Source organism: Haemaphysalis longicornis, unplaced genomic scaffold (assembly GCF_048455015.1).
Source record: "Haemaphysalis longicornis isolate Haplotype H1 unplaced genomic scaffold, Haemaphysalis longicornis Haplotype H1 scaffold_14, whole genome shotgun sequence".
NCBI lineage: Eukaryota > Metazoa > Arthropoda > Arachnida > Ixodida > Ixodidae > Haemaphysalis > Haemaphysalis longicornis.
In genome coordinates, this window is record NW_027526245.1 from 2433086 (window position 1) to 2457363 (window position 24278).

A 24278-nucleotide genomic window follows, 5' to 3' on the forward strand; every position below is an offset into this window, starting at 1 on the left:
TCGCAACCGGGGGTGCAGCTACTTCTGGTTGACCGAGCTGCCACCGTCGCCGCCAGCCTTCGGCCGGCAGCCACCACGCGTTCCTAGCCAACTTGCTTGGAAAATAAAGTGATTTCTCTCTCTCTCTCACGTCGTGCTGCTTTGCACAAGGACACGGTTCGATTCCCGGCCGCGGCAGTCGCTTTTCTGTTGAAGGCGAAAAGCAAAAACGCCCGTGTATGTGATATTTCGGCGCACGTTAAACCTCCCCAGGTGGTCAAAATTGATCCGGAGCCCTGCACTACGGCGCGCCTGATCACGTGCGTTGCGTCGGTGCGTTGAACCCTACAATCCATCAATAATTACCAACCTTATTTAGCTACACAATTCATGGCCGTTATTGGTTGACGTGATTATCTTTGTCATGCCTGTTAGATATATGACTCACCCACGTTTTTATTCTTCCGAGATTCGAATCCTCCAAACTCAGCGCGCCCATTATTGAGTTGAGTCTTCTGTAACGCGCGCTAATGAAAGGCACTGATGTAGTTTGTACCCATGCGCCCACAATGACCGTTTGCTTGAGCGCTGATAAAAGGCAAGAAAACAATTCGCCCGGATTCGAAAACGCAACGTAGACAGCTTAGGCAACACTTTAAGCAGGCGTCTAGGTAGGGGTCAAAAAAATGAGAATCGAAATGGTGCTGCTGCCCCCTGCAGAGAAGAAAACACCTTGCAACAACTGTCAACCAGAGCAAACAGTTCGGGTAACGAAAACTTCACGAAAACTACATAGGAGTCGAAAATAATATTATAACAAAATCAAACTTCGCAAATGATAAATTGTGAACAGTTACAAATTCTAAGCCTACTTTGGTGTTTGTTTGGGGCGCAGCACTTCTTATAGATTGTGATTGAATTCTTATGAATTCCCATTTGAACGCCTGCCATGTTTTGCTTCTACCTAGCGTTCTCGAAGGGCTTCGTAATCTTGCCGCTTGAGACATTTTGCTTTGCGATCCAGCTGAAGGCCTTCCAATGGCTTCGTTCAGCTACCTAACCGTTGCGCTTCTGCTCGTTCCAGCCGCCGTGTAACGGGGAGCTGACAACGAAGGTGAATTTTTGGCCTCCTTCTCCCATTCTCTTCATGTGCGGTATATTGGCGGTGTATACCACCTCTCGCTACAGCCGAGCTCAGTGTCGAGCTGTTGAATGCCTATCGGTATCGTACGCCTGCGAAGAAGTCCTTCCTCTGTTACGGACGGCCGGCGACGGCTTTCTTCTGTATGAGCCATTAGGGCTATGGCCTTAAAAGGCGGGGATAACGCCCTCCATGCCCTCCAGTAGGGCCTGTAAGGTTTCTAGTAATAAATAAATAAATAAATAACGTCACTTTTTGGTGTAAACGGCCTGAATCTCTACGGGTTTCAAATGGGGTCTTCTCGGGATTCTGAAAATCTGGAACGCCGCTCAGGAGGGCCTTTCCCGGGCCTTCAGTTGCCTCCGACCGAGGTTCATGAGCTGTCAGAACTTTCGCGTCAGAGCTTTCCAGAAAATGGCGTCTCCACTGTTTCTTTCAACGCATGGCGCCGGGTTCTGTGTACGCGGGGAGAACATTGAATCTATTGGGCTATTTCTGCAGCTGCTATCGTCGCAATGTTGAAGTAAAAATAGTCGTCTAAAAACAGTCTTGATCTTGCATGCATGTCCTTGTTATGGGAAGTTAAAACGTTTTGTTAAATAATTGCTGCTGACGAGTACATCACTTTGCTTGGAGTTGCTCCGTGAACACACATCGCCCATAAGGCACTCATAGGCGCGTGGAGTTTTTTTGGCGGGTGATGTCACTAAAAGTGCGCTTGCAGCGAGTGAAAGTTTCTGTAAGTGCCGCCAACTTGGTTGCTAGGTGGTCTCAACCAAATGCATCACGCAAGGTACCACGAGTTAGGTTTCATTAGAAATTCCCTCATTTTAAGTAACTAAATTTAGGAAACTGTCCTGAAGCCAGTTTCCTCTTAGCATACGCCATAAAATGTTCGGAAGCGTTTTTCCGCACGGTTTCATCTTTAAAACCAGATAGCGCGCGCCCCTCCTTCAAAGTGAAATTCCCTGAATTTTGTGGGCGGCCACAAAATTATCTAGACGTTTTGAAGACCGTGAACGTGCACCTTAAAATCTCCGAGTTGACTTGGTCGGTTTGTTTCCCCCACATCATTTAAGATCAGGACAGCAAATCGATTCAAAAATTATTGGTTACGCTGCACCAACACCGTAATCACAAAGCTATTTTGGGTGGAGAATAATCAACAAAAACTAGCAAATTAGCTACACTTTCCTATGCATGGAAAGGAGAAAATGGAATTATATGCGAACTCATTGAAAAGCTGTCGATATAACCTGGAACTACCCACATCGACTGTCTGAGGCATACCGTTGGAAAAATCGCTACGGTAAGCCCCGCAATTGTCGCTTTTAAAAAATGCTCGAAGTACCGAGCGAGGAAACGGCGTTTCTTGCAGAGGTGATTAGTGCGCTTGGGGAAATGGCCATCCACATTCACACTGATTATTGGCCGTGATTCCTTTACTGTAAGCATGTGTCGATTGTAGCGGATGACAAGCGTGAAAAAGCTGAAATGTGGTGACATGACGGCGTTTCCCGTTATTACAAGGGATTACAGCGAGAATTACAGAAAAATTTGCAAGGAAAAAATGTTTGTTTTGCCACGTAAACTGCAAGGTTGGCATAAACGTTATTGTACAATAGGCTGTTTCGGCTCACTATCAGGGAGAACTTGTGAACATACTCTTCCAGTAGCACTAGTTTAGAGTTGTGGGCTTCAACCCTGGCCTTGGAAAAGTATTTTAGTTTCGAGGACAGTGCCTGGCCTCTTATGCTTCCTGATTCCGGTGACGGAGACACGGCCACAAAATAATGCAGGCGGGCAAACGGCGATGCAGACATGATGACGTATACACGGCCCACAAGGCGAAAAACGCTCGGTGCGAATATGTCTCCGTGTAAAAAACCATTTATTGCTGGCACTGCAATGTTAGTAGCTTATTTGAGCCCTTTCAGACGTTCATTCAGCAAGTCGATGCCGGGCTTGTTGATCTCGTCAAAATACGGGAGCTCCGCCTTGATTCGTTCATAGTAAGCCTTAAGCCGGGGGAACTTGTCGACTCGAAGAACAGGTAGCTGCAAGAAAAAAAATGAAAGCATGATCTCTATAGTTCCGGGTGCTTCCACTGGATTTATAAGTGATATTTCTTCTCAGGAAATTCTTACAGCGGCCCCTTTGTATGTTGCAGATGAGGACTGGAAAAAGAATATTTCAGTTTTTTTTTGCAACCAGTAATTTTTCTCCTTGGTTTGGCGGCTGTATCAATTTACACCTAGTGATATCAATATTTACACCGCATGCGCCCCGCCATGAGTTAAGGTCCATATTACCATGTATTCTGCTTCCGAGTCTTCTTATAAAGTTCGTTCTGAACGTCTTGTGACAATGATTTTGATGGCAAGCATTTTTATTTTATTTAAGCATTGAAGCATAAACACTCAATACATTTGCAGGTGGTTCTATTAGCCAGAAACAGTAAATTAACGTACAGTGAACTAGCAGGCAAATCTGTTTATGACTTCCAATAGGGACATATTTTCAGTACTGTTCTGCGTACCTAGCAAATCCAAAAAAATTGCTTCTGACAGTATTTATACCAAAACGAAAGTAAACAAAACAATTCCTTGTATATCATCGTTGTCACTGTATATCGGCACGTGCAGATTGATTGATAATGGGGTTTTGCGCGCCGACGCTACGCAGGCGATGAGGCGCGCCGTAGTGGAAGGGTACTGAGGATGTTCCACCGCCTGAATATCTATAACTTCCGCTGAAATCTCGAACACACTGGCGTTTTCGTTTTTCGCCTCCATGAGAAAAGCGACCGCCGCTGCTTGGAGTCGGTCCCGCGTCCTTGAGGTAAGCAGCGCAACGCCTTAGCCACTGAGCCACCGCGCCAGGCACCACCCATGCACACATTGTAAGGCTGCACTCTTATGTTTAGACCGGGATACTCAGCTCCGGCCCGTTTGATGGCCAAGGACGTTGCCAGACCCACAGAATCTTGGGTATCGCATAAGCAGGGGCGGAGTTCAGATCCTCCGACGTCTTTGCTTTGCTGCCATTGGAATCTTGGGTATCGCATAAGCAGGGGCGGAGTTCAGATCCTCCGACGTCTTTGCTTTGCTGTCATTGTGTGAAAAATAATAAAGTATATTGATAAAAGTACTTGAATAGAATTACTAAAGCAATCGAAATTGCCTATGTTTGGCTGAGCTCCTTCAATTTGTATGTATCGCTTGAAACCTTCACTAGAGGGCGTATGGAGAAGCATGTGGTCACACCTTTAAGGAAGAGTGAAACAAAAGAAATGTAAGTTGGTGCAGCATCTTGAGGTTACTTTGCCTGTGTATTTCTGCAATTTTTTCATTAGGCAATAACGTCCACGTTATCCTAAAGGTTAATCCAGAGTTTTCACATCTATGCAATCGTGCGGTCTCCTGATCCATTCCTTGCGCCGAACTTTGTAATCCCTGTCAAGTGTTTGTACACCACATATATTTCGTTACTTTAACTGGCAGTCAACTCAGACTCTAAAATTCATTGGCAACAATGCGCACGTGCTAACTATTGTCTTTGATTGTATGTCATCAGCATTTTATACACCTCAAAATTGCTATTTTGCAGTTCTGCATAGATAACAGCCTTGATAATTGGTGGATCAGTTATACAATGGCGTCTTTCAAAGACTTGGTCATAGCTGGCGTATGCATCACAGGGTTGTTCGCTCTTTATACTACCCGCCGCCTATCGGCGAAAATCCGGAGAGATCTACCGGCCATCACTCAGAAAATGTTTCACTTTTGCATGCTATGTTCGCCTCAAGAAGGCCTCAAATATTGTTTTCGTCTTTAAAACAAGTGAACCACCCATATCCCTCCGTTTCACCCTTTCGCTTCACTGTATTCACCCCATCTGGAGTAGCAAGCCCTACCGTTAGTGGCGCCGATCTTTTCATCTTTGATCAAAGGTTTTCTCTCTCTCTCTCTCTCTCTCTAACCCGGTTAAAAGAGCTGTGTCTATGCAAACTTGTTTTTTTTTCCATAAAATTTGCAACATCTATCGTTGCAGGTTTTACATGTAACTATAGGGGGTGAGGCTTTATCAAGCTGCATCTGCGCAGCTTTCTCCTCATTTTCCACACCACATTGCGTTGTTGACATTTCTGTTTGTAATTTTCTTTGTATGAGCACGCACTGTTTTGTGGTCAAATAAAGAAACTTCAAGCCTGCTTCAACAGGTGCAGTACTATTGAAGCAGTTCAAGGAGTGTAGTTTCTCGTGCGCGAACCTTAGCCTGTGATTTGTACTGGGTATTTACAATAGGCACAATAAACCCCCATGTGCGAAAACGGAAGGCAAGGCTCAATGGGAAGCGCTGTTAGAAAAACGAGTGTCTTCTCAAATGGTGCAAATCTATGATATGCCCCCAAAAAGCGAATCGCTCAAGAGTTCCACTTCAATATGTGTGAGTAAAGGACTTTCACAGTACAAATTGCCAACTGCAACATGCCCACCAAAACGTTGTTAGCTCCTTATCGTCGACGACTTACTTCCAGGCATAGCGTTAGGTGGGCAGCCAAGGACAGATCCGCTAGAGTTAGCATGTCGCCAACAGCGTAGCCACCATCCTTGCCCACGTGGTTATCGAAGCTGGAGAGGACGTTTTCTTCGAACGCAGCTATGTCTTCCGGTGTGGGCTTCTTCAGATCAAAGAAGCGTGGTTTCTGTATGGAAAGAGTTACAGGGAACAAGAACAGTGTTATACCAAGGTCAAACTGCCAACTTAGCCGCATGTGTTTAACACACTTAATCAAGATATCATTTTCAGGTACTTCTAAAGCTTGTAAGATATGCTGATATGGGGTATTACATGTAATAGAGGCAATTTGGTTTCGCTCCTGAGTAGTCCTGTTTCAGACTACACTTTGTCCTGTTCCCCTTAAAATAAGGGCGCAGATGAGGTTATTTGTAATGACTAGTTTAGGTTCAGTACATATCCCTGGAAGTGACCACACCCTCCTCATCCGGCTTACAATAGCAAGCCCCCCATGAACCCTACAAATGTTGAACACGTAGTTGTCCCACTCCATGAGAACACTGCCCGTCTGCTTCAGCTTACAGCAGCATGCGACAAAATTCTGACGAGCCCTCGCCCTATTTTCTCAATCCCTTCTCCACTCGAGCTTTAGTGGAGGAGGCTTTTGAAAGCGATTTTCATATGTAAATAGTTGCGTCATCCTCCATTAAACCGAGTCGAGCAAGCACATGGAGTGCAGGGTGGAGTCAGAATATGGCTTATCGTCTCGATTGACGAACAGGCTCCCTAATTGAGTCAGTGCATCTAAAGAGGCTCTGCGATGGAATTCGCTATCTTTCACGACGAGTGAGCATACTCCTGCCCTTGTTACAGGGTAGGTGTTTGTGGTGCTTCAGGACATATTCCCTGAAACGCACTGCATAAGATCATTCACTCCACCTCACATGGCGGTTTATGCCCGCGAGAAAGGAATCGCAAAAACTATGAGCTTTTATAAATCAAGCAATTCAATCGAGTGAAAGCAAACACGGTCCAAGGTCCAAGTAAACCCCTGTTAGGCTAAATTTGTGAATAGAACATTCGTGTTTTCACGTCGTCCGTGGTCCTTTTAAAGGTAGTTGATATTGTGAAATAATTGGTTAGCCTGACCTGACCGATTCTGAATCATGGGCTGCAATCGCAACGCAAATACGCGATCTGCTGTGCCACATTAGTGGGAAGTTTCGTGTACGTATGGAAGAACAGGCGAAGGAAGATGGGGAGAGGGCATTTCCGTGCTGGTGCTTCTTACGGCGGGGCTGTGGCGACCCAAAGCTTCCCACGTATCTGTCACGCCCACCTAAAGGCAGAGACGGCGGGGAGCTGAGGGTCATTGTTAAGGTCAGGCACCTCACTTAGTTAGAATTGACTGGCAGCTTCATATCGTTGTTGTTAGTGAGCTTTGCTTTATTGTGTTTGTTGTCGTGGTGACCGAACTAACATAGGCACGAAGGACTCGAGAAAATTTGGCGGGAGCTTTCGGATGCCGTCGACGTGTTTGACGGCGATTACGGTCGTAGCGGGCCCACAAACGTTTGGGGGGTTGATTTCCACTTTGTGCGGATTTTTTTCCTCCTTCCTTTTGCGATGTCGGCGGAGTGCGTTCCTTTACCTGTTTAACGACGGTGATTACGGCCATTGACATGCCAGAAACAGGCAGGGAGCCCGAAGGGTCATAGCCAGGACAAGAGACCTTCTGTCTACCCCGGTTGCACTGCTCAAAGTTACTGGGCAAAGTTCAACTTCATCTCATTTCTGTGTCTGGCGCTTCCGTGGTTGGGCAGCCATACCCGCACAAAAGAAGACGTGGCGACTTTTCCAAACGAAAACCTTTCCGACCCCAGTCAAACTCAACCTCATCCAATGATCCCTTTACTCCTTGCCAAACTCCAAAGCATGCGTAGCCCTCACAACCCTTTCCCGCATCATACGGGGATGCAACATGGACCATTTTCCCGAAATGTCTTGCGATGAGCGGTTGGAGGAGGCTCTGGCGAGGTTACACCAGGGGACCCAAACCTCCATGGTTACCAAAACTGCCCACGTCGCTGCCCAGCACAAACTGGACGCCACGAGAGACTTTTAACCGCGCAAACCTCAACTAAAGTGTTCTCTCGCTTCCCTCTCTCTCCCTCTCTCTCGGTGGCTGGGTGATGCAAATGGCTAGAATTTGCAGTCGCTCAGCGCGGTTTTCATAATTCAAGCGACGTATTGACGAAGAAAAGAAGTCCTGTCGGCTTGGCGCACCGTAGAGTTTCATACAGTACTAACTAGAGAGGAATCTGGCCCTAGTGTCAAGGCAAACTTCGAGACCGCGCTTACGCTTCGATGGGAACCATGGGCAGAAGTGGAACCGGATGGTGCAGGATCTAAAAGCGGCTGCGGCTGCGAATGTGGAGTTTATCTAGCAGAAAATATTTACTGCGCGGTTCGCTATTCACGAAGTACTCTGTGCCCAAAAAATTTAGTTCCTAAAAACTGCCATTGAACAAAATAAAACTGCACGTTTAGATAAAAAACTAAAGCCGTTCCAATCAATGTGAAAGCTGTCGTAAGTGCAGAGCAGTGAATTGCCATAACGGGCTGTAGCCCCGTTCTCCGCTCACTGTGCCACCAAATGGAATTCCGATTTCCCGCTTTCGCACTGCTCGCGCGCCCCCTGCTTGAAACTGCGCTAGCGGGAGTTCTGATCTTTTTGTGCTTTTCTTCCCGCACGTGCCGGCGTTGCACTGCCACATTTTGCGTTTACTATCGTAAAACCCAACCCAACGGGCGTCCATACCTAAAGGAACGCGGGCGCTGCCGGTTAATTACGTATATTTTTCCTCAAATGTAGCTATAGCTTTCTTTGCACTAAACAACGGGAAGTTCTATCAAAAGCGCCAGCGTTTCACGAGTTTCGAACGCTTATGGCGTTTTAAACCGCTTGGCTTTCGAAGCCTCTGGGGTACGCCGCGAACAAAATCGTTACCCCGGGACGCCGGCTTGGTGCTCTATATACTTGGGTCGAGCGAGTGAGCTAGGACGACAAGGCGAGCGCCTAAAATGCTCTGCACTTAAAAGCACAAGCGAAGTCATGGTGGTTCGCGGAGCAAGTCTGCCATTTGATGCCAAATATAGCAGGCGAAGGACGTCTTCGAAAACGATTTGTAGAAGTCCCAACTCTACCAGTTTGTATTATTAACAAAATGTTTCGTGCTAAAAAAGAAATATTTTACCTCTAAAGAAGTTATTTTAGCCTTAACCCACGGCGTTCCCCTAGCTTGCTGTCCACCAATGGGCGAGCCACCTAGTTGTGTTCCTACCTGCCACCTACCCGGCCGGTCTACGCCATAGAAACAGCGTTCCTACGAAACTTTTGGCCGTCCCAAGCATTTAGTTTGCCTAAGCTGCGAAAATAGAACGCTCTCTCACACGAGCGGCGTCGCAACACCCAAGGAGGTTAAAAAAATTGCTTGGCAACACCTAATTCGCAGATATTTTACCGCCGTCTTTGTGTTTTCTTGTTCGTTCGGTAGGCAGCAACTAATCTAAAAACGTTGGACGGCAGGGAATGGATGACAGCACGCCGGTCTGGAAAGGTTTTTGTGGTTGTAGGACATTTTCACTGAATGCGGCGTCATCGCACGAGCGACGCTGCTTTCAAAGGCCAATACATTTTCGAAAGTTTTTTTTCCTAAGGCGCCTGATATTCCTTACACTATTGAAGGCGAGCAAGCTAGACTACGATAAAAACGAAGCAGGCTGCCCGATTCAAATTCATAGTAGTTTCCGCGAGCCATCCAGCGCAAATTCGAATCCACTAATACCCATCACGCCCATCGCGACGGACGATCGCAGAGCCAGATTCGTCTGTATAGGTATTAGTGTATGAAGCGCTATGTGACGCAAAATGCCAGCGTGCGTCATATACACAATACTTAGACGTGTTATTCAAAGGTCAATGGTCTGCGTTCACAGTTGCTTTTATTTCGTAGTTTTTTGGTGGGTGCGTTACTGGTGTTTTGATCAACACCTTCGAGTTTCCGCATAAGAGCAAGAGAGTGTTGTCACGTGGTTATCTGTGTACACGCCTAGCGTTGGTCAATCAGTAGCCTAAGGTGGGCCCTCGTTTCTCTGCGAGTCTGATGTCCTTTTGGGAGGAGGGACTTTCGGAATGAAACTCATGTGTTTGGGTTTTTGGGGAGAGAGGAGTGCACCGCTGGTTCCGGGCTCCGCTCAACCTCTTTTCTCTGATCACATTATGAGTCTCAAATACTTCATGTAAATAAACTACACGTATTTTACACTTGCTTGGAGTAGCGCATCGTCTGCTACGTGCCGTGGACAATGAGCGAGTCATCAGTGTATTATCACCTTTGATCACTGGCTGACCGATCCCAATCCAGTTACACAATCAATTGTAACAACTAGAATTTGGATGAAGACACCACATCTTTCAACAAACATGATACGCGGCGGCGCTACGAGCGACACAACAGATGGTAGAAGAGCCAATGATTTTATAAATCTCCATAATAGCATGAGTGAACGCCGGGGCATTCCCACATTTACAGCGTCATGGCCTTTGTATGTCTTCAATTGCGCACTGGGCCACTCCCCACTTCTTCCTTGTCTGTGAACATTATGCTTGCATTGCTCGTGTTAGGCGGTCGTGTTAGACTGCAGTGTTTCCCATTCATCGACACCATCTCTGACATGGAATTTTGCGCTACCCCTTTAGCGGCATGGCACGCCTCAACCCCTTAAAACAATGGCATAAGGGGTTTTGTCTGCTTCACCAGACTTACCCTCCCTTCGCCTATAAATTTGTTTCTGAACCCTCTTCACCGATTCGACCGTATCTCGTCTTCGACCCACTTCTCAATGACGTACCCATCTTGACCGAATTGCAGATCTTTTAAGAACAAAGTACCCTCCACTAACTAACGAATGAATGCGCACGAAGCATGAGAATGTATTTTTTATATTGGAACACTTTTGCGGCACGAATGAATTTGCTTAGCCGCGAAATGGTTTCATGCGTTCGGAAAGAAAATCACTTACGAAAAAGGCGAAGTAGTGGGGCTGAATGGTGCTCGTGATGGTCGCCAAAATCTGGTCGACCATTGCTCGGCTTTTCGGGCATGATGGGTTGAGGCTAGATGCTGGTTTGAACTTATTGCAAAGGTAAGTACAGATGGCCGAACTGCAAAAAAACAGATAAGAGGAATGGTAAATAAAGTGTTTTCTGCCGCAACCACGCAGAGTCTATACCTTGGTATTCACAGAACCGTTAGGCGGGCTTCTTCTTCATTTGGCAATAGTAAAAACTAATCGGCACGGTGGCTCAGTGGCTAAGGCGTTGTGCTGCTGAGCACGAGGACGCGGGTTCGATTCCCGGCCGCGGCGGCCGCTTTTCTGATGGAGGCAAAAAGCAAAAACGCCCGTGTGTTCGGGATTTCGGCGCACGTTAAATATCCCCAGGTGGTCAGAATTAACACGGAGCACTCCACTACGGCGGGCTTCATCGCCTCTGCGTTGCGTCACCGCGTTAAACTCTACAATCAATTCAGGGGTGGCTACTTGAGGCAAATAGACCTTTGCACGACCCGTGATCGGCTAACGACAAGTGACACCGCGACGCTGAAGCACATCACACAATCGTGTCAACATTCGGTTTAATTCGGTCATATTAGCGGTGCTGCTATCCTTTGCGAGTTGCCGTGGGTACATTACCCAACAACTTTGCACTATTTGAAACATTGTCGTGTCGTTTAGATACGGCGGTGATTTTTTTGTCGTACAGAAAAACAGGCATCCCACGAGGGCAAAATGTCTCAGTAGCCAGCTTAACCACCTCCCAGCCTCAAAGAGGGCGCCGCCGCAGTCAGTCTTCAAACAAGGAACCTTTTGGCAGAGCAAAATATATTGAGGTATTTAAAAACAAAAATGTGTGTTCACAAGCACGCGAAACACCACATGCAATAAATATTTCGGCTATATGGTGTTAAAAGCGAACACACAACAGAACAACACGGTAGCGGTTGTTGAGGCGGACGCAAATTGAATTCGGGATATTTGTAAACATTGACGATGAATTAGCGGGGCTAGACGATTCTGAAGCGCCTACGTTATTCGGCTGCCTTTTGACCAATTGACCAATATCGGTGCTTGGCTGCGTCTCATTCTGGCTATTCAAGGACACAAAGGAGCCCAACAGTAGGAGTGTTGGTTGCAGCTTTTGTGAGCAGCTTAACCCTGTCGTCTAGTGAGCCGTGTTTTAGTTCTAGCTTGTATGTCTTCAGCAGAACTGAGCCGACGTTATATTTTCTAGTTACCCTGCCACCGCGTGGTCAAGGCCGTTGACAAAAAATGCAAGCATGTATTTTGCGGTAAACATTTTGACGCTCTGTAAGAAATATACATAGTCGCAAAGTGATACGTTCGGTTTGAAAACTTCTTATTCCAGCGCAATGACGGTTTCTGTTCCACCTTGCATTCTCGCATTTATTACAGGTGAGTTCACCTTTGTGACATACACACGACGAACTCAGACATGCCGGACCCATATGTATGCAAGCACACACACGCGCACGCACACAACCGCACACACTCCCAAACCCACCCGCCCGCCCGCAAACACGCATCCATTCGCACATGCGCAGGGACACACACGCACACGCAAACGCACACCAAACACCTAAACACACGTACATACGTACGCTTGCGAATGTGCACACGTACAAATTTATTTACGTTATTTCTCTAGAAGCAAAAATCCTTCGTACCTAACACCCTAACCAGGGGCGGCATTCTCGTGTTTGTTCCGTTGTGTTCGTTTCAAAAGTGTCCGTTTTGATCAAGTCATGATTGGCTAAAAGCGAACACCCAGTTGTGACGCCATGCAAGCACGGCGGGGCTATGAGCCACGGCTTCTCAGAGCAGGCGATTTTTCGTCGCCTTGTTGTTGGTTCGCTGGAGGAACAATAAACACATAAAAGATACTTCAAATAGGTTTAGTCTTTCAAAATGTGTTTACAAGAACAGTTGCGCGAAAGTCAGCCCGAAGCCCGCCTACAGCTGGAAGTACGTCACAATCAAACAGGCGCAAAATGTACGTTTTAAAAACAGAAAAAAAAAACACGAGAATACCGCCCCAGAAGTGAATTTCTGCGTCTATCTCTTTCTTCAAGGCTCCAACTTGTTCGAATTGGTGGCGTTAGTTCAGCGAGATTTTGTCAGTCAGATGCAAGTTTTTTTCGTCCCAGCACCCGAGCACTTTATGTGTAGTAAACTTAAGGTTATAGCCCTGATTACTACATTTTATCCCCGACATAGGGCCTGAAAGTAACATGTTGCCTTAGTCGGTTTTGTTGTGATGCTTCAAGGCCTGTCGTTATTAAATGTAAATATATCGTAGCTTCATATGCACCGCTGCTTCTTTCCGTAACAGCCCACAACTAACAGCACTAGATTTAAACGAAAGACTAGTTTCAATCGTTCTCTTTCACAATTTTTTTGCGAAAGGCATTCAGTTGGAAACCCTGGCAAGTATTTCGTGTTCTTTGCGAAGATTTGCTACAGTTGAGTTTTGGCGTCTCTTTTTATTATACTATCTGTACCAGAACTATTCCCACAGTCGCTTTCGTAATAACACTGCCGACAAACGCTTCTCTCTAGGTAAACTAGATTCCAGATATCCTTACTGGCATATCAACCAATAGATGTCAACCGAAGGCAAAGACGAGGTTTAAAAATACACGCAGAGTACAGATCGCTGTGCAGTCAAGGCATTACGTTCAACCAGCATCGTCGCGCTGTGTTCGGTAGCCATATATTTTCACGAGATGAAGTACCAGCAAGGTTTTCTTGCAGCGTTGTAATACGCGTGGGCATTCCTTTACTCAAAGAAACGACATAGGCAATATTTCTAAGGAGACACTAGGAAATGCCCTAAATAAATTGTGGTGTTTTTCCCAAAAATATACATTGCAGTGGCCGCCCTAGACAAACCTAGATAAGTGAAGGTTTGGTGAGGACTGTGCCAACTACAAGACGACACAGCTACAAAAATGTCCTTCAAAAAGCAGCTGAAAAAATGTCATCCCTTGAAAAAACGCCTTTGAAGTGTGCCCATCTTCCCACATTCTAAGTGAGGGAAGATGGGCACCCTCGCAAGGCTTGAATTTCACGAGGTGACATCATCCGCAAAGTGACGTCAGCCTTACCATGTGACGAGGGGTTAGCGAGGGTGAGTGGTTGCAGTGTACTGTGTTAGCGAGCTGGTAGGTTATGAACTGAATCCCAACCGATGAGCATTAGGTTTAGCGTTAGCAAACGTTCTTAGCTACACTTGGAGCGACGAGTTGAAAGTTTGCTAAGCTAATATTATCTTTCAAGTTTCATTGATGTTCAATGCAATGCGCTTAGTTTTGAATAGTGGCGAACTGTTTCTTGGGTTGTTGCTGTTGCACTGAACAGAAAGGACGGGAGCAATAGCTGAGTTATTGCGTCATGCTATCTTGTTTATGGTCCCCTATATAAAGCGCAGTTTTCTCATTTGTTTAAAACGGACGTCTTGCTTTCGGACCATCTCGCTCTTTCACTGTGTAATAAACAGCCTTGAAAGGGCGGGGGAGAAAGGCGTGACTCTGTTGTCTTGTCGTGGAAAAGATAAAACATATCTGGGAATAGCGCTTTTGAAATTTTGGATACGAGATGGCTATGGTATTTTAAATAACTTTTCTAAAAAAGCTATGATTTGTACGTATCTAAACCACATTTCCCTTATTTGTACTATGCACAGGGCGTGGATTCGAAATCGAACTGCCGCTAGCCCACCTCAAGGGTGAAACAAGCAGCGGCAAGAGCAAGACACACAAACTGGTCAACTGGAGCAAGTTCCGCAATACGGAACTGGGCGACATTGACGAAATCAACGCATGGTCAGCGAAGTTGCTGGCGGCGACGGAAGGAGCCACCGAAGAAATCGAAGCTCCAGAGGAAATAGAAGCCATGGACCCACGTCTGGCCCATCTTCTTCAAGCAAGGCGCTCGCTCCAGAAGAGATGGCGTCGGCAACGACACAACAGGAAACTACGCAAGAGAATCGCCGAGCTCGGTAGAGAAATCGAGCGACACAGTAGAAAAAGCTCTGCTCACAGCAGTGGTTCGCACTCTGCAGCCAAGCTGAAGGACAGCTACATCGAAGCAGCCCCTGGAAACTCCTCAGGCAACTGATGGACGAAACTAGGAGCGGCGAATACCAACGTACAAGAATGGCCCAAATACTACACACTACTGCTCGCCAACTAGGGGAAGAAGAGATGCACAAACGTCTCAACGAGCGTTACCTCCCTTCCACTAACAGCGAAGATCACCCGGACTACACTGGCCAGCCAAACTCCCACCTCGATCGAGACATAGAAGAGTGGGAGGTTAGGCAAGCCACGCAAGAACTGAACTGTCGTTCGGCAGCCGGTCCCGACAAGATCTCTAACAAGTCCCTACGCAACCTGAGCGACGCAGCGATATCATCCCTGACGAACTATTACAACGTCTGCTGGCGCAATGGCACGCTACCCCAAGCATGGAAGACAGCGAAAACGATCCTGCTGCCAAAACCGAATAAGCCACCGGGAATTGACGGACAGCGACCCATCTCGCTCACGTCCTGCGTGGGTAAGGTGCTGGAGCACGTCCTCAACACCCGGTGGAACCGCTACCTGGAAGCAAACAACAAATACCCAGACACGATGCTCGGCTTCCGAGCCAAACTGGGTACTCAAGACGCAATGCTTCTGATCCAGAGAGAAGTCCTCGACCCCCCGGGCGGGATTCCCAAGAATGACAACCGAGCCATACTGGGCTTGGACCTGCAGAGTGCCTTCGACAACGTGAAGCACTCGGCGGTTCTGGCCCAGGTATCCCGCCTTGGGCTAGGAAGAACGTACAACTACATCAGAGCCTTTCTCACAGGCCGGACAGCCAGGCTAGAAGTGGGAGGGCAGAAACTAGAAGAACGGAAGCTGGGCAGTGTCGGGACCCCACAGGGCTCGGTCATCTCCCCGTTCTTGTTTAACATCGTGATGCTAGAGGTGGCCAAACGCCTGGAAGCGTTAAGCCCGAGGGTCCGACACTGCCTATACGCAGACGACGTGACCATATGGGTTACCGGCGGAAGCGACGGAAAAATCGAAGAAGATCTCCAAGCAGCGGTGAGCGCTGTAGAGACCGCCCTCACGGACACAGGTCTTCGGTGCTCACCGCAAAAGTCACAGCTACTCTTTAACAAAACTTTAACAAAACAGCGCGAAGCACGGGACAAAGGGAAGATGAAGTTATGTACCAACTTGCCCAACTACAAACCCTGTCACAGCTACTCATCCTGCCGCCACCAGGGAGGCACAGGAAGAGGGCAAGCCAAGAAGCAGAAAAGAACATAACGATACGCACCGACAGTGGCGCGCCGATCCCGCACGTCCCAAGCCTCCGGGTCCTGGGCATGTACATCGACGGCACCCAAACAAACGCCACGGCAGTAAAGAATATTACAACCAAGATAGGCATCGCAGCACGCCTGGCGGGGACTTCTGCGGCTGCTACAGGCTTTCGTCGTAAGCCATGCGGCATACGCAGGGGCCTTCCACCGATGGACCGCAGCAGAACGGTCCAAAATCGACGCGGCCATCCGAAAAGCCTACGTGGGAGCCATGGGTCTCCTACCGGGTACAAGAACTACGGCCTTGCTGTCTCTGGGTGCACATAACACGCTCTCAGAGATCAGCGAGGCCCAGAGAACGTCGCATTTACACCGTCTGGGTAGTACCGCGACGGGCAGAAGACTACTGGATCGAGTGGGGATCCTGCCACCAGGGGCCCGATCAAGCTGCGAGCTAGAAGGAGAGCTGAAGGAACAAGCCCTCCTGCCAGACGAATTGGCAAGGAAGATCATCGTTTACCCCCTGCCAAGAAACACCAATCCAGAGAGAGATGTGGGAAGGCGAGCTGCAAGAGCGGCCGCACTAGCCAAGCATCACCAACTAGACGAGGGTGCGGTGTTCGTGGATGTCGCAAGATACCCAAGGACCCGTAACGTCTTCGCAACGGTGGCAATCAAGGCATCCACCGGCGAACTCCTGTCAGCGTGCTCCGTACGCACGAAAACAGTCGGTCAAGCGGAAGAGGCGGCAATAGCGCTGGCCATGGGACTACCAAACACACGTACAATACTGAGCGACTCGAAGTCAGCAATCCGAAACTTCGCTCGAGGAACGGTCTGGCGTGGTGCGGAGAGGCTAGCGAGACCCCGAGGGGTCGAGCAGGCATCTCAGGGCACCGCAGCGAGATCTCCCAACATCACCATCAAATGGTTCCCGGCCCATATGGGCAACGAACTAGCTACCAACATCAAGAACCGCAACGAAGAAGCGGACGCCACGGCCCGTGTCCTCGTCACGTGCCGGACCGAGGCGACCGCGTCTTTCGACACCAGCGGAGAAGACCAAGAACAAGACTGCGAGCCCCTCACAGAACACAGCGGGATCCTAGCAGCCTACAGGGAAGCCAGGAGAGCCTTTTCGCCACCGCACCGTGAACTCACGCGCGCGGAGGCGGTGAGACTACGACAACTACAAACAGAATGTGTGTTGACGCCCACCCTGGCCCGACACATATGCCCGGATATGTTCGCGGACACCGTGTGTAGTGTGTGCAGACGCGAACCCGCCACCCTCAAGCACATCTTGTGGGGGGAGTGTGACAGTGCTGTGAACGCAGGGGATGCGCAGTGCCTGGATGCGACATACCCCGAAGAAGTGGGAGCGTGGTTACGTTCCGAAGATCCAACAACACAACGCAGGGCCATCCAGCGGCTCGAGGAGGCTCTAGCGCAGCAGACGAGAAAGGGAACCTCTGCCCCGGTAAACGGGAGTAGAGGAGCCCGAGTACCTGACGCCTAGCCGGAGCCACAATCCTCGGGGTCTAAGCCCGGATCTATAGGGCGTATTAGCCATAGTTCAAAGACAGGGATCAACCGCGCCCTGCGTGGCCGGGGACTTCCCACATGCCGGATACCAAATAAATGTTATTTCTCTCTCTCTCTCTCTCTCTCTCTCTCTCTCTCTCTCTCAATTTCGAAAATGTATCGAACAGGTAGAGAAGTATCAAACAATTGACAATTTTGTGCTCCTCGAATACGAACGAGTACGGCACATGCTCTTTGCCGCGAATTCTTTGTCCCTTTGTTTCGGTAAATGCGGGCGCATGACTTAAGTAGTGTAAGTGTTCTCACAGTATGTAAATTTGATGACATAGTAATGCCCATTAGGTGTTGAGCGTCGTGCTATATCTGGTATCTAGTGGTGAGCGTGCTCTTATTTCTTTTGTGGCACGTAATTATTCAAATTGTGTTTAACATAAACCTTTGGGAAACTTAGAATGTCTTCCTAGTGGTTTTCCGCAATGGCGAAAGATACCTTGAACCAAATGGTCCATCCGTGCTTCTGCGGGCAATGTCTGTGGCTTTGTGCTTTTTTCGGCAACATCGGGCAACACGGCTGCATTAAGACGTTGCTGCGTATATTCGGGCGAAGGACGTCGAAAACAACGGACGTCAGGACAAACTGGGCTCCCCCAAATGGCACACAAAACGGGAACCATATGGCAGTCCGCCTTACCATTGATAGCAGACGAGCGAGATTGCGCTCGACTCCGCACAACTACTCTTTGCACACGAAGAATTCATATACGGCTGCCTAACTTTGAAGGCCTAGCAAAATTTCCGAAACGAGATGAATCGCTCGTATACTTGTTGACAGGGAGTAAATTTTGATTAGTGAGTCGCTGAACGTCGCCGTCTTGCATGAGAGCTGTTTCTTTTCTTTAGGGTTGTTTCTATACACTTGTGCAATTTTTTGATAGTTGAAAGTCCCTGTGGTCGACAGGAAAAACGCATCGTTTTTTTCAGAATAATGTATTCATTTACTGTGCCATGAACTAACTGCCAGTGCGTGTTTCGAAGCAAATAATGCGGAGGCACTATCTCATACACAGGCACTAAAAGCGCTGCTATTGTCAATACCGATAATAGGGATTTAATGTCACTGTGCCGTGCATTCATTAACCTTAAGTTACGTCGCATGTACCTCTTCAGCAGCTCTATAGGTAAAAAGCTATTAACGTCAGCGAAGGGTTTTGTTTAAGCTTTGTCTGGTGGATGATTAAAAAAAAACTAGAAGCCATTTAGAAAAGGTTTTGCTTTGTGGCGTTTTCCTAAAGGTCCTGAGGATTTCTTTATTATTCTCTTTTTCTTCGCGCTAACATAAAACAGGGACCAAATTATTCAGATCACAATGTATGCTAAAACTCCATAACATAAAAGTTTATATGGAACGTTTTAAGAACCATTCCCAAAGGCCGTCTAACCCATTGGAACTTTTTTGTTGTTATAGAGACTTTCAGCTCTGTTTTTGCGGACAGCCCCAATTGAACTTGTAATCTTTGGCGGAACAAAATCCTATTTTATGCATTCAACTGCGTAACGTACAAGCGGTTTTTCACCCACGTTTTGAGGTCTGTTATACACAGCACATAAATCAACTTATCCAGTAGCACGATTACCTTTCGTAAAGGATGAAACCATCGTCGTCCAATGTTGGCGCTTTGTGATAGGGATTGAGCTGCGAAACAAACATTTGTATGATAAGTACCTGCGTTCGCACGAAAACGGAATTAGATAGCGCTTGTAGCTCTTTTATATTTTCAACGAATAACTCAGCACTTACACTGTTTGTAAAACATCAACTTTCATAGAACATTTTTATTGCTGCTCAGAAACTGCATTCCTACTTTAGGAATACTGGGCAAGTAACGAAAGGTTTAGCATAATCTTCGCATGTATAAATATATTTCCTGACTTCGCGGTTGCTCATTCACGTTGGAAAACCATTTTGTCCAATATAATCCGAATGGATTGTATTTATCTTCGAACACGCCCTATCTAATATTGTCTTTGTGGTCAAGTCAGTGAAATCCTTAAATATAACAAGCTTCATCTTGCTACTGACCACCGACGTTTTTACTGTAGAGAAACCTCAGTGAAATAAAACGTAAAATATTTGAATAATTTTTCTCTGAGAATCACTGGTACATTATATTTCCTTATTATGGTTCTGTTCACTACGGTAGCACAAAATTCACTCAAAAAGCAGCTGACGGTACTTAAAACATTACTCAGCCCGATTACAGCCATTTCTTCCTGAAAAATCACACCAAACGGATAGCGCGAAAGTGACCAGAAAATGAATATTACCTTTGTGTCTTTCACCGGTAAAATTTGTTCAATTAAAAAAAATTACGCGGGAGTGCAACTCGGAGTATGAAGTAAGTGAAACAACTAAGAAAGCACCCTTCCATAATAAAAGTTGGGGTCAATAATTCCAACCATACAGGACACACCGTAGGAGACACGCACTGCTACATCAAGTGTAACGAGCAACTACCAGTACTGAGGCACTGAGGAGCTCTTTGATGAAACTAATGTGGTTCGGCTAAACTCAGAGTGCACTAAGTTAGGTCAGATACTGCGTCTACGTGGGGATGTATTGATTATCAATATAAACGTGCCCACAAGGTAGGAACGTCATTTGAGTGGCCCTAATATAGAAAGCGAACCACATTCAAGCATCAAACATTTTGGTAATATTCACCAGACTTCATTATGGGACGAAAGAACTACTTGTTACCACATAAATTGGAAAGGCCCTGCACAGCTAACGGCTCATTCACCGTCAGGTATTCTGGCTTCAGGTGTTCTCCCTTGAACATGTCAAGGTTTCTGAGTTCCAGTTCAACATCCAGGTGTCTTGCAACCATGCGCACCAGTCCGCAGGGTGGACTCCCATACTGGTTGTACAGGGCTACAGGCATGACGATAACGTAGACGGGGACTGGTTCTCAGGCGGTGCGTGCGGAATCTCTTGTGTGGCCGCCTGCGCTGCCTCTGGAACTCCACTGGATTCTGGAAGTAGGTATGTCAACCCAGTGACTCTTTTCTTCTCTTTTTTGTTTTTCCTGCGGAAACAACGGCGGGGCTTTGAATTCACTGCAAGGCAATTCGCCTTAGCTGTTGCGTCGTGACCTTGTCTTGTTGCAGCCCACGACTGATGACCCTGCAAATGTTGTGCATGTGAATTCTGAGCTCTCCGAACGCCTGCAGCCGGAAGGAACACGCCGCACCCGGAGTTGTCTGGCTGCCAACGCTCAAGAGGGCAAGGACGTCCGCTTTGGGAAATAAAGATAACGACGTCGCCGGTTGATAAAGACACCGCGTACGTTGACTTTCTGGCTCAGAAGTTCCTTTGTAATGCGGTCTTTTCTTGTTACTTTTGCCTCCGCCCCGATTCGCAAACACCATCGGTGTCCCGTTTGGAGAACGACAGAACGGCTGGGCTGAAGAACAGTTTTGCTACTTCGTTTAAATATGAAGTAACTGAGCATGCCGTGGCTTCAGTCTAGTAGATGACGTAGAAATTGAGGCGCGGTTCCAAAATTTGCAATATTTTAGCCCTCCAGGGTACATTTGCCGGTCATGTGATTTGATGAATTTTAACAGTCATGCATTGCGTTTAATTTCGAAGATTCGAGTTCCACCTTTCTTGCTGACGTGTGCACGGGACATAAAAAAAACTTCAGTTAGTCCTTAGGACTGTACTCTTATCAGATATGCGGTCGGCGCATACCTATAACAAAGTAACAGACTTCGCAGCCACCCAGATGCACGGGTGCACAAACACACAGAAAAGACAGACACGCACGCCCGCGCCAATACACTCATTGGCACACAACATATACACAGCAGAACACAGTTCATCACCTCTACAGGACGTCCGTGGAGTGGTTCTCCAGTCTACACGAGAGTCACGTTTGGTTTCTCCTGAGCCGGTCGTTTCACCTCGAAGACGCTTTCGCTCGTATTACCTCTCTTTGCCACGCTAAACTTTTGCGACAGAAATCAGATGTGTTGGGTGCATATTTCATTGTATATTAGCATTTATTAGGAAAAGGTATGCACTTGACAAACAATACGCTGTTATCCATATTTTGCCGAATTATGCACTGAAAGCGCCTATAAAATATTTTATCATTTGTTTGTAGTACGAGCTTCAACGTGCAACGATATAAAGATTTCACCAAGAAAGAAGGTTGAATAAAGCCTGAGTATTAGACGAGCACGGTAGATCCACCGAGACGTATAAGATCGAATCCATCGTCAGTATCCAGAGCGATGAAGCATCCTTCACTGCAAAACATCCAATAGAGCCTGAATATCCAGAAATACGAAGTATCCACCGAAATGGAGGATTCACTTTTGGATCTTCCGTTCGTTCTTTAGTCGTGTCGTTGGCTAGTTCTCTCTTTAAACCTTGTACTTTAAATCCGGTAACTGTTTAGGCATCGATGCTTTGCGTGCGACTTAGGCAACAACCGTACAGAAGATAGTAGAAAGGGAATGAACTAAAACCCAAAGGCCCTAAAACCAGTGCGAAGACACCAAGGTGCAGGAGGCTACACTAACGGGACAAATCTCCCAAGCAGAACCTGCATCGGCCGGTTTCGCCACGGCTGACGTGCCCACGAGAGGGGTGAACACTCCCCCACGATCGCCGACCAGTCTTGAGTGGCCATAAGGGAGGAAGGAGCGTCCATCTTTTTGCGGAAAAAGAAGTCAGCGACCCTCCATGTTTTCTTCTATAACATGGTTATTAGGAGAGGGGGCAGGGCATAGACATCGTCATCGTATGTGTACGGCTCATATTTACATCGTTATGAGATATTACGACTTTAACCTTTAAAGAGAATCTAATTACACCCCCCCCCCGCATTACTACCTCAACGTCATCGCCTCTCGACCTTTTAATTATTAATCTATACACCGTTTCCGATGCTGGAACTATTGTGTCAGACATCTGACCGCTGTCCAATTTTTATGATTTACTCTGGTGGAGTAAATCGAGAGCATTGTACAGATAGTGTTACCACACAGTTTGTTTTCCATCAGACTTTAAAGCGTTTTAAAATCGCCATTAGCTCTCACGACTGGTCGTGTGTTATGAATCAGGAAAATGTGAATGATGCATACTCCTTATTCATAGAAAAAAGTTACGCAGATACACTTCGCACATTTCCCGTTTAGAACTTTCACACCATGCAAAAAACAACAAAGCCACGAGTTACACGGTTTCACTTAAAAATGCTAAAAAAGAAAGATCGCTTTTTTGAGAAATTCTTACGCACACGAATACTCGAAACACTTAAAGAATTCAAGATGCTTGGAAACCGACTCAATGCTCAACTCAAACAAGCTAAAATAGTTTAACACCAAGACTTGTTTTGTAATAGCGGGGCAAAAAGCCCCCATGTAGTTTGGAACACGGTAAACAGCATTTTGGGCCGTAAAAACAGAAGTAATGCACCAGGCAATATAATACATAAAGGAAATCTGCTAAAGGATAAAGCGCTTGCAGACCACTTCAGTCTGCATTTTGTTTCAAGTAACCCTCGTAACCAAAATCTTCCCCTGCCAGAAATTCTATGCCGTAGTCATATATCGTAGCTTATTTCTTGACCCGAAAAACAAAACAGAGGTCTGCCGAAATTTCACGTGCCTCAAAAATAGCAAGGCTCTTGACATTATTAACTTGCAAATAGCACCGATAAAGCACGTTATAGAGCACATTGCCGCACCTCTTTCTCGCATTTTTATCTAATTCTTGAACGAGGCCAATTTACAACAGCGATGAAGAAGTCCCGAGTATCAGTCCTGTATAAAGGGGGCGATAGAAATATGCCATCTAACTATCGGCCTATATCAGTTATTCGTATTTTTTCAAAGGCTTAGAAATACCTATTTTTTCGAGAATATCAAGCTTTCTAGGTAAAAACGCCATTTTAACCGACGCTCACTTTGGTTTCCGCAAAGGCAACGCGACCGAAAATGCTTTGCTTCTACTTAAAGAAACAATACTGCAAAACACTGAAAAAGCTTTCTTATGTTGGGCTTATTTATAGGTTTCAGCAAAGCGTTCTGACGGCCTTGATTACAAAATTATTATCATAAGCTGCCTCACTATGCTATTCGCGGCGTTCCTTTATCTTTGTTGCAATCAGATTTGCACGTAAGAACACAGTGTGTTTGTATATGCAGCGATAGGTCAACTCATTTACCGGTTCCATGTGGCGTATCACAAGGCAGCGTCTTAGAGCCCTTGCTTTTTAATGTATATATCAATGACGTTGTTACAATCGACCAAACTGTCACGTTTATTATATATGCTTACGATAGCTCTCGACTGCTGTCAGGACCTGACCTAGAAGTTCTTATTAAAAATTGTAATGACATTCTTTATAAGCTCCATATATGGTCAAACTCGAATCACATCAGGATCAACCTCTGAAAAACAAAAGCAAACATTTTTCGCGCAAAAATTATGGCGTGTCAAACCCAAAATGTCATTACGTATGAGGGGCAGGACATTGCAATTGTTCAATCACATAAAATTTTGGGTGTGACATTTTGGTCAAATCTCAGCTGGGAATCTCACATTTCAATCCTCTT

The 24278-nt window shown here is 46.6% G+C and overlaps 1 protein-coding gene across 1 annotated transcript; it reads right to left on the reverse strand.

The window, feature by feature from the left end:
* Positions 1–2992: 2992 nt before the first annotated feature.
* Positions 2993–20922, reverse strand: LOC144164948 (glutathione S-transferase 4-like). The gene is made up of 5 exons (XM_077695165.1): positions 20450–20922; positions 19283–19341; positions 10727–10868; positions 5655–5828; positions 2993–3177 (listed from the first exon to the last, which is right to left on the reverse strand). The coding sequence occupies exons 1-5, from the start codon at positions 20588–20590 to the stop codon at positions 3040–3042; spliced, it is 654 nt and encodes a 217-aa protein (XP_077551291.1). The 5' UTR covers positions 20591–20922; the 3' UTR covers positions 2993–3039.
* Positions 20923–24278: the final 3356 nt, after the last annotated feature.